The 11,984-nt window shown below is 33.1% G+C and overlaps 1 protein-coding gene across 1 annotated transcript; it reads right to left on the reverse strand.

Annotated features, from left to right (window-relative positions):
• Window positions 1–949: 949 nt before the first annotated feature.
• On the reverse strand, window positions 950–9,550 carry HELRODRAFT_169583 (hypothetical protein; the record flags this gene model as incomplete). Its single annotated transcript, XM_009015426.1, has 1 exon — window positions 950–9,550. The coding sequence occupies one exon, from the start codon at window positions 9,548–9,550 to the stop codon at window positions 950–952; it is 8,601 nt and encodes a 2,866-aa protein (XP_009013674.1).
• Between the last annotated feature and the right edge of the window lie 2,434 nt (window positions 9,551–11,984).

An 11,984-nucleotide genomic window follows, 5' to 3' on the forward strand; every position in this document is an offset into this window, starting at 1 on the left:
AATAAATTGTTTTTTTTTTTTCAATATATCCATTAATTATTTTAATTTAATTAAAACTTTAATTCGTACCTCAAAATGTTTTCAAATAGTTGGGTTTCTGTACTGTACATGTATGTATGTATATTTATCGTGTTGCCCTGTCATTCCTTATTTTTATGAAATTTATGGACGGCATATTTTTATTTCCATTATTTATTACATTAAAAAAACAACTCTGAACTATTTATAACAAAACGACGTTATTCCGAAAATTTTAAAACATTTTAACATGAAAAATTATATATATATTATATATACATATAACAAACAACAAACAACACACGTTTAGACGACATTTTCTCCGAGATCGGGGGTTGCCGTTTGGCATATATACATATATTATTATTATATATATATATATATATATCATGTAATATGACTGCTTTCTGAAAAATACACTTATTAACCAACTGCTTGTGTCTTACGCAACTTATGGAAGGTACTAATAAAATAAATTATGTAAAATATGGAAAATTTTTATGCACTTTTTCTCTCACATATATATTATATATATATGTGTCTGTGTGTGTTTATGTGTTTGTGTGCGTATGTCACATTCATGCGTATAAAAATAGTTCCATATATCAGTAAAATGGCCCGTGTTTGTTAAGATAGCAAGTTTTGTAAACTCAAACATACAAAATTATATGAAATACATTAATGGTTGTATTTTTTTTTCAATCAAACAAAAACGAATAAAAATAATTAGAAATATTTTATGAAAATAACTAATTATCCAACGACATAAAAGATTTTGATAAGCAGATAAGCCGAAGCATTGAAGTATTCAAAATAACCATCATTGTAAATGGTTGCTTGTAAAATCAATTGTACGATTGTAAAATTCTTAGATGAAAATAATAAAAGAAAAGGAATTAATTCAATAGTGTTGGCATCGGCGGATGAAGTTCTAGAGTTTCGTCCATGTTGAAAATGGAGTAGTAATAACATTGTTGGTGAGTTGTTGTGCCGTCTCATTCAGTGATTGTGGCTTGTAGTAGTGCTGTGGGTATATGGAAGCATGTTGTTGGAAATTTTCGTGGTAGTTTCTATGTTGAAAGGTTTGCATCTGAGAGAAATTCTCATTATGAGAAGGATGGATTGGTCTTAGTGAAGGGTGATGATATCTCTGCATGTAGTGGTAATGTTTGAAGATTTCTGAATGTGGAATATTGATGGAGTGTTTTTGTGGCTGTGGCATCCATAAATGATGTCCATGATTGTGAACGTGACTGAAACGTTGCAGCCGATGATCGTCATTTTGTTCCGGATGATGCAACTCGTTAACTTCAGCCACTTTACCGCTGCTACAAGTTTTGTTACTGTTCTCGTAGTTGTTATCTTTACTGTAATAATAACTGTCAAAGTTGTGCATTTTGTTGCTGAGTTGGTTATTGTTATAACATGCAATCATGTTCATCTGATTTGCCTCGCCGGTGTTAATGTCATCGTAATTGTTATAATTGTTGTTGTTGCTTCTGCTGCTGTTGTTAACATCGTCAGCATCATCGTCACCATCATCATCAACAGCTGCATCGTCTACATTTTCAATGCGGTCTGACATCTGCTGGTACAACTTGGATAGGAGTACACTCATGAATGTTTCTGATTTCGAGCAAATGACATGATGATGCATCTTGTTTTTTGCGTCAAAATTGTTATCATTATATTCAACCTTGTAGTCTGCATCGTTACTTACATTATCACCATTTTCTTCCTCCTCTTCCTCGTCATAATTATTATTATCATCGTTGTTGTTGTTGTTGACACCTCTTTTAGCGTAGTGAGACTCGTTGGAATTGTTTTCCCTATTTTGATTTTCTTCAAGCTGATTATTGATCTCCATGATATCGGAATAAATATTGCACATTATCTCATAATTATCTTTTCCGTGCAATTCGTTTGATGACCTTGACGACCTTGACGACGTTGTGATTGTTAGTGATGTTCTAGTTGTTAAAGTTGTCGTTGATGTGAGACCTCTCAGTGATGAAGACGGTGGTTGTTGTGGCGTTTTATTATCCAGTTCACACCTATTAATGGCGTCATCTTGTTTGGACTTGGCAACAGCAGCAACACACTTGGTTGATTGCTTCCTTGTTATGACGTCACAGCCTTGCTGTTGTGGCTCCGACGTAGTTGCATGTTTTGTTGTCAATTCTTCATCTTGGTTCTCCTTATTTTCTGACTTTGAAATATTGCACGTCCCCTCGGTATTTTGCATCACCTGTTGGTTGGAGTTGATTGTCAAATTCTTTTTCAAAGTCTGCATCACTTGGTTAAATTTATTTTTAAAATTTTCAACAGAGCCGGAATCGGTTATCTGCTGTTGCAGTTGTGGCTCTGTAAGCCGGGGTTGTTGCAAACAACTAAATTTTATATTATGCTGTTGTTGGCTATCTTGTTGGAATTGAAGTTGTTGTTTTTTCAAGTTTTGTTGTTCCTTATCTCCCTCTTCTTTGTAGTTACATTGGATTCCAGTTGACTGATCGCAAATTTGACCCACAATCTCCTTTTGTTTCAACTTTCGCTCTAGCATCATATTATGCATACATACATTTTGTAACTGCTCTGAAATATAGGAGTTTATTGACTTATTATTGATCTCAGCATTATTCAAACCATCATTTATATCATTCTTGAAATCACCAAAACCTTCATTGTTGTAGCTATTGTTGTTGTTTTCATTTACGTTCTCGTGTGTGCAATCACACTCCAAGCTCTGTTTGTGAATCTTTCCATGAGCAGGCGCATTTGTGAATGGTGTTGCACCTGCTGGTAGTGAGACTATGGCGCCATCTGGGCACACCTTCTGTTGTGGTTGGTGTGGCGTTAGTTCCAATTCATCGTGCATCATCAACTGCTGCTGACTCCGTTGATCAGACCTCATCTCTGATATGCTTTGTTTTTGTTTATCTGGTGTTGATTGCTTCAAGTATCGTTGTTGGTGTCGTTGTTGAGGCTGATTTTGAGTTTTATAATTATACTCAGAGGTAGTTGCACTAGATGAGTCACTGCTACTACCACCACTATTATTCATGTTATTATTGTTGTAGTTTTGGTTGATATTAACATCAACTGAACTACAATCACTCTCGTTATCTTCATCCTCATCACTATTCTTGTCATCATGTTTGTTGCTGTCTGAGCTGCCATCATCATCGTCGTCGTCATCATCATCCTCATTAGCCTTGTCATTTTCATTACAGCGCACATCAATGTTTGGAATGAAAGGCTTCTTAAATTGTGAAAAGAAATCTTGCTTGCTCATTTTAACGCTAGTGTATGGGCCGTTGTGCATTAAATTTTGTGGCTGTTGTTGTGTTTGTCGTCTACCTGCGTTGTTGTTCTCTGCTTGTTGCAGTCGGTGATGTGGTTGAAAATTATGATAATTAGTATGCTGTGAAAAATATTGCTGACTCTGCTGCTGCTGTTGCCGCTGATCGTAATCTTGCTCTTGGGGATTTGGTTGGTACTTTTCATATCTGTGTTCTTGACTTTTTAAATGTCTTTGTTGATGATTTTGAAGATGTTGTTGAGGATGTTCATGTTGACGTTTCTGTTGATTTTGTTGTTGTTGACGATGTTTTTGTTGATGATCTTGTTTATAGTTTTTTCGAAACTGTAGTGCTTGCAGATGTGGTTGACGTTGTTGTAGCTGTTGATGTGGTAGTTGATGTTGCTGTTTGAAATGCTGTTGTTGATGCTTTGATGTTTGTTGATGCTTTAGCTGTTGTCGATGCTGATGCCAGTACAGTTGTTGTTGTTGTAGTGGTTGTGAATGCTGTTGTAAATGTTGTTGTTGGGATTGTAAATGTGGCTGAAAATGTGGCTGTTGTTGAACATGCTGTTCTGGAAGATAATACTGTTGATTGAAGTTTTTTTCCTCCATTAGATTCTCTGTATTAAGAAATTGTTGACCATACTTATTTTGCTGACGAGATTTTACTGGAATGGAACTGTACTGCAGCTGCTCATTCTGCTCTGGTTGTTGCGCCAATTTTTTTTTACTTTCTGATAGCAACTTTGCTTTTTCCACATTACTAATGTTATCTACATTGAAATCTGTGTTGATGTCACTAGAATTGTAAACTGGTTGCCCCAGTGATTCTTTCATTCTTCTTGGAGTTGACGGAAAGAATGAAACTTTTTTACCAGCCTGTCTGCTCAATTCATCCATCTCATTGATATCAATATTGCCAGCATAGGCAAGGTTTAAAATGTTTTCAGTCGTTTGAGATGTATTTTTTGGGAGATGATTGGTGTAAGAAGAACATTGTTGTTGTTGTACCTGATGTGGTTGCGGTTGTACATATTTCTGATCAGGCTGTCCTGCTTTTACTTCAGAATCATCATTATTTACTTCATCCTCATCATCATCGTTATTTGTACTTAATATAAAAGATAGGTCGTCATAGAATGGTGGCAAGTTTTGTGCAAGAATAGTAGCAGGTTTATGCTGAAGAGAGTGTCGTTGCTCACCTGATAAAAACTGTTGACCACTTTCTGATTGGGAATTGTGATTCTCATCAATGTATTCCTGCTGTTCCTTTATTAATTTGTCGTAGTACTCCAGCCTCTTGTAAACAATTTTTTCCAAGTTTGCCATCTTCTTTTTTTGCGCGAGGCTGTAGTCAGCGAGTTGTTGCTTCGTTGCGCTGATTTCTCCACAATACTTCATGCGTTCCTCATTAAGATTCTGTCTGACTTTTTCCAATTCTGATATAAGAAACAATCTGACTTCATCTCGCTCGTTCAGTAATTTTTTCAAAGTTTTCAAATTAAAATCAATGTCATCATTTAATGATGTCGTATTTTTATATGAAGACGATGAATTGTTTGCATTTCTTTCATAACAGTTATTGTTGTTGCAGTCATTATTGTTATTATCATTACAATGTCTTGAATTTTTAGCCATGTTGAATTTGCAGAATATTTCAGCCAACAGTGTACGAGCTTTAGGATTGTTTTCAGTTGTTTCTTTGAGTGTTCCTTGTTTAGAGTTACTTTTATCAAAGTTGGAAAATTTAACATCATTGTTAGCGGTATTTGAATTGTTAGAATTAATTTTATTGCTCTGAAGATTTGAAATGGTTTTATATTTTACAGTGTTGTCATTTTCAATTTTTGCATTTATTTTGTTGCTCTTATTGCTAGACAACTTTTCTAATTTATGTCCCTTCATGTATCTGCCACGAATATTTCTAGCCCTCTGTATATACCTGCCGTTCAGATTTATGGCACTCTCACACGATCCAGTTTGTGAACAATTGTGAGATGATATTTTATATTTTTTATCAGGGCTAGAATTATAATGACGATAATAACGATGATGGTGATGATGATGATGAGGATGATGGTAGAACGAATTACATCTGGAAGACTTCTTGCTGCAACATCTCAACTTTTGTTTTCTATTCATCTTCTTCCTCCAATGACAGCAGTGGTGATGTCCATTGTTATAATGTTTGTGATGATGAATTGATGACCTATTGCACTCACAATCCTCTGTCAGACAAGATGTTGCTGATGTGAAAGTTGTTGTTTCGGTTGTTGCAATCTGCGATATGCATTCTGAAATATCAGACACTGATGCTGAGTTCTGCGTATCTTTTTTGCCGTAATGACTGCTGTTATTGTTGTTGTAGTTGTTACTGTCGTCACTGTCGTTATTGCTGTTATTTTTATTATTACGGTTATTATTGTTAACATTAGAGTTTTTAACAATGTTGTTTATACCTAGCTCAGCTTTATTTGAATTGTTTTCCCATTTCAGACATTTTTTGTTACAGACAGAAACTGTCTCATCATTATTGTCACTTGTAGCATTTGTGTTAGAGAAAAAGGTGCTTTTTTTATTGTTAATGAAATCAATAATGCTTTCAATGTTATTGTTGATCGAATTTTTATTCCTTATGAATTCATCTTCTTCAAAATTTTCACTTCCATTATCACCGTCATTAATATCACATCTGTTTCTAGATCCGTTTAAATTTTCATCATAGTTAGGTGGATAGTTTGAATGCTTATGTAAGATTTGCTGCTGTTGTTGCTGTTTCATCTGCAATTCAATTTGCTTTTCTACTGTTTTCTTTATGTATGCCTCTGTGTCAAATTCATAAAGTGTTTTTGCAGTGTTTTGCTCAACGTATGAATACTTTTCAGTAGCACAACTCTTATTCGTATCTTGTTTAATGTTGATTTGATCGACCAGCGGTGGAGATGTCTCTAAAATGCCATTCCCATGTCTTTCTTTCATTTCTTTGTGCGGATGTTGCAACTGAGATTCATTCACTACCTGAAAGTCATTTGCTTGTTTCTGTAACTTAGATTCATTTGAAATGAATTGATCACGATACTGCGAAAAGCAATTTTGTTGTTGATTTCCTATTGAGTTGTTAGCTTCATGAGAATCAAGACAATTTTCATTGTTATTAGATATTATTGTTTGCTGAAGTACATTGAGAAGGTCAGGGTTGTTTAAACTGCTGAATGAATTTTGATCATTCCTGCAGCAAGTGAACGATTTTAACAGACCAATCAATTGGGCAACAGGCTGTTGTTCAGGCTTTTGTTGTGCATTTAATATTGGATTGTTCATAATATGTTTTATAGAGTCTTTTTCAACACAACCAGATAATAATTGAGCAACAACAGCATTGCAATCAACTGAGTTGTTTTCACTACCATTTCTGTTTGTGCAGGTAAAATCAGCAAAACAATTATTATTGTACGTAGTTTCGCTATTGAGATAATTTAACATAAGTTTTCTAACTGAATCAGCCAGTTCACGTGGCACATCACCTTTGTTCATCACACTCATAGCCAACTTCAATAAAAGTTCTATTAATGAATTATCAAGAGGTTGATCATTTACCGTCTGCATTTTTTTATTATTTCTTTTAATTTGTTTTTTGTTTTTGCTTTTGGTGTTATCTTGGATGTTATTACTGCAGTTACTGTTAGCATTGTTATCTTTATCATTTTTATTATCAATCTTTGCATTGGCTAGCTCATCTTTTTTGTACTTTGTTTTTTTATGGTTAGATTTATGGTTTGACTTTTTTGAATTTCGTTGAGTTTCTTCAACAACTTCAGTCACATTACATTTATCATGTGGTCTGTTGTTTTTAAGTTTTTGGGCCTTAGAATCTGTTCGCTTGTCTTTACTTGTGTTGTATTCACTTTTGTGATTACTTTCAGGTTTTTGTTTACCATTCTTTTTTTTGTCTGTCATTTTTTTATAATTATTTTTGGACTGATCTTTTCGTGATTTGCTATTCTTTGGTGGAATAACATCACCGTAGTCACTTTGTTGCTGAAATTGTTGCAGCTCTTGTTGTATTAACATTGCTTCTTTATTCCAGCCTTTATTTGAGCATGACATGTTATAGCATCCATCATAATTTAAACTGTTAAATATGTTATAAGAATCATCATAAAAAACATTGGGTTCACCGTCATCATTAAAATCAGGCATAAAATTATCATAGTAATATCGGGAATGAAGTGACTTGTTAAAATTAAGTTCATCATGTTTATTGAAACTAACATATTCTCCCTCATAAACATCAAAGTCATTATAATTGTTATTAGATTCATTGGCAACATAGTTATCCTTTTCATCTGTGTAACTATTTTTTTCAACGGCCAAGTCTTCCACGTTTGTATAAAGTTCAGAATAATTCTTTACTGAATTCTTGATGTGATTATGATTATTTTCGTAATAATGATTATATTCAGAGAAGTCATCTTCATCAAAGTATGTTGTTGCTGCCTGGTTGGTGTTCGCACATTGATCAACGCTTATTTCCTTCCCATCATTTCTTTGGTGATGTGGGCTTCTTTCTATCAAAATTGTATTATAATTATTAAAATAGCTTAATGGTGACTGACTTGGAAGGCATGCACTATTCTTATTAACTCCTTTGTTGTTGGTTATTTTTGCTTGCTCACTAGATGTCAGTCTGTCGAAAAATTTTTCAGAAAATTCACTCACATAAGCATCATTACGAACCGAACTTGTTTGTCTGCATGCTGCAACTTTTCCTTTGCATTGTGGCTGGTCAACTTTGTTGTCTTGTGAATTAGCAACAATTGATGTATTATCTAACTTGTAATTCAATAGAGATGTTTCTGATTCATCTTTATAACTTTTTCTGTTCATTCCAGTTAGTCTGTTTATAAAATCATTATTGCTTTTATCATGCACCAGGTTTTTATGCTTTTCAATTTCAAGTACTTCATTGTGGCAAGCACCATCTTGATCATTGAAGTATGTTTCTCTATCTTTGCCATCAACATTATTGTTATTAATATTACAACCATTGCCTAGCATTTCATCATTGCATTTGTAGCCAGTTTTGTTTAGGCTTAACTCATCAACACATGTATCTTGATTGGTTGTTGTAGCCAGCTGATTATTTAATACATTCAAAACGGATTCAACATTTGAATTATTATTGTCATTCTCATTAATAATATTAGTTGTGGGTTTGGCTAATTTCAATGAAGACCTTTTTTTTGGCAATGGATGCAAGTTTGATACGTTTATATTTTCAGCAGCTAAATTTTGTAAAGTGCAACAAAAGTCATTTTGATTTAAATTATTATTGAAACCATTATTGGCAAGGCTTGAATCTTTGTTTATCATAGTAGTAACATTTTTACACCTATCAACACTATGATGATGACTTTTATCAGAAGTCTGTACTAAAATTGCATCAAAATTCTTAGGACTCCCTGATTTACATTCTTGTGATTTAATTATTTTCTTATGGGTTACATCTTCATTTGAGCTGTTATTTCTTACTGCATATTTAATTACTTCAGCTGGTTCTTTATGGGGGGGATTTAAGCTTTCACATTGTAGCACATAGTGGTCATTTGTTTTATTATGATGCCTATTTAAATATTCATGTTTAGAAGACTCATTATTTAAATTATAATGATGGCATTCATAATAGCATGATCTCTCACAGGCATTTGCATTTGAATGGTTTTGATTATTAATTTTATATTCATGAATTTTTGGAGGAACAGCAAATTTTAATTCTGCTTTATTTTTGCCAGAATTTTTATTTGGTAAATTTGAGTCAGTGAAATTGTCATCCATATTGAAATTCATTAAATTGTTGGAAATATTTACCTGGTTACTGCACTTATGAGAATCCAGTTTAGAAACTACAAAGCTGCTGCTAATATCACTGCTGATGCTGCTTGTTTGTATTTTTTTGTCAATCAGTTTTTCTTTTTGTTTATTCAACAGAAGTTCCCTTTCAAATTCGAACTTTTGCACAACCTGCTGCTGGCGTTGGTCTTCAAGGACTCTCTTATAATATTCAATTTCTTGTTGCAGTTTTAATCGTTGATTCTCACTCTTCTGCGCAATCTCAAGAAAATGAACGGCCTGTGCAACATTCGGTTTCGTATTTTTTAACTTTCCGTTTAAGCCGCTGGCCAGGCGTAAGGACAACCTGTGGGACCTTTCAAACGACGTTACATCCTCCATAGTGAATCATCATTCCTAATTTAATTAAGTTTAGACCGCAAGGAACTGAGAAAGAGAATAGAAACAAGAAGAAAATGTGATGTTGATAACTTAGGTCCTACTTAGGTCCTCTAACTAACTAAGCGAAAGAACTGGTTGTTTAATAATTACTGAATAATTTCTAAGAAAAAACAATGACAATTTTATTAAGTTGAATATTGTCTCAAATAAAATCAAACAAATTCAAGCTATATTTTGTTTAAATACTAAAAACGTCATTTCATTATTTCGTAACTTTTTCTATTTTCTTAGAGCTTGCAGAGGCAAAAAATGGCCGACAAAATTTTAAATTAGCCAAACAATCAGCCAAAACGTAAACATAGTCAAATAAACAAATTAAATAATTAAAAGTTTTAGGTCTGCGGTTGGCTACTAAATGACGTCATAACGAAATGTCATAAAACTAACGTAACATTTTAACGAATTAAATTTAAATACTTTTATTTTGAACAATGTCATCTATTATTATACAGGTTACATACACATATAAATGAAAGGAATAATTGAACTTTTAACAATTTCCAATATGACTGACAATCAATAACTACGTACCACGATAACTGAAACAAAATATTTTTCTAAATTTAAGTTTAAATAGTGTTTAAGTCTTTCGTAAATCAATAAACTATATATATACACTATACACACACACACGCACACACACACACACACACACACACACACACACACACACACACACACACACACACATATATATATATATGTGTGTGTGTATATATATATATATATATATATATATATATATTGTAAAAATTTATCTAAATACAAAATTATCGTTTAATTTTACTTAAAAAACAAAACTCTATTCCAACAAAATTAAAGGACAAATATTTTTTATGGATACACACATGCTTAGGTCTCACATACATGTATAAATACACACACACTTACATACATGCATACACACACATACACGTACACAAACATGTACTTGCAGACATTTATTTTATGAAAAAATGATCCTAAATTAAGAGAAATAGAGGTAAAATATCACATATTAATATACGCACGTTACACACAAGCGTATCGTACATGTGCGTATTGTACATACATACATAAATGCAATACATACACGCGTATAAACCGCACAGACTAACAATAAAAATAGTAACAGAAATTAAAATTTTATAACTTCACCTCGTTCTCGTCATCTTTATAACTCTAATAATTAATGTTTATTAAATTGTCTAAAAAAAACATTTACAAAGTAACGAATAATATAACGCATTGTTGATATGGCGTTTAATGTAACGTAAATAAATATCGCATCCGCCTGCATCCTAACAATGTCGTATACTCTCTATGACGAAATGTACATACACATACATGATAACATTTGTGGTTTTGTTGTGTGTGCGTGCAATCTCGTGTGTGCGTGTTCTCTCTCTCTCTCTCTATGTTGGTCTTGACTAATTTCTAACGTTAAATCTACATTGAACATGAACATTCATTCGGTTTATTAGGTAACAAATTTATTTAGTTTAAAATTTATTAAAGTTATCTTTCAACAATTTTGTATTTGTGATGCTGATCAAATCATGTTTCATGGTCATATGAAATCTCTAACGATTTTTGTTAGATAGTGGCAAGGTTTTCGAATAGGTTTGATGAGCAAGATTAACTTTATTTTTATCATCACAAAACTTTGAATACAAATACCTTTTATAGTGGTCTTATTGATATGCGTAGGTGTACTCTAGAATGGTATGTTATTAGTTTTGGATTGCTTAACATTATGTAACAATTGCTAGCTAACATGATACCAACGGTTATTTATACATAATATTCCTAAGAAATTGTAAGACATACGCACACGCAGAAAAACAAGCGTAAGCATTTGCTTACGCAGATACAAATGAACAAACAACCGCATGTAACAAATGTTGTGTGTTGCTGATGTTGTCCGCTGAATGGTTCTAATGTAAAATATGAAAATAGTAAAGAACGATTTAGAAATTAAGACTGACAGTGAACTGAAAGTCAAAGTACACGTACACACGTGCGTCTGTGCACTACGAGAAACACAAACTTGTATGATGGGTTGTACACGCACATGTGTTTGTGCGGATGTTTGTATAAGTTGCATTTGGTGTTTGTATTATATAATGCCAGTGCAAATTTGTACTGTACTGTAGTGAATGAACGCGTTTGTTTAGTTAATGTAATGTGTGCATGTGATATGCGTAGACTTTAATATTTCTTTAGTGTACCAATTGTGATGGGAAGGATGACGATGATAACTATTTGATGACAGCAATGTCCAGACTAAAAATTAATTACGATAACATGTAGACAGCATGACAGTTATAGTTTTTGTAACAGCAGTTTTGACCACATTCGTCTCATTGTACGTCTATGTTGGAATATTTCACAT

Source organism: Helobdella robusta (assembly GCF_000326865.2).
Source record: "Helobdella robusta unplaced genomic scaffold HELROscaffold_16, whole genome shotgun sequence".
Classification (NCBI taxonomy): domain Eukaryota; kingdom Metazoa; phylum Annelida; class Clitellata; order Rhynchobdellida; family Glossiphoniidae; genus Helobdella; species Helobdella robusta.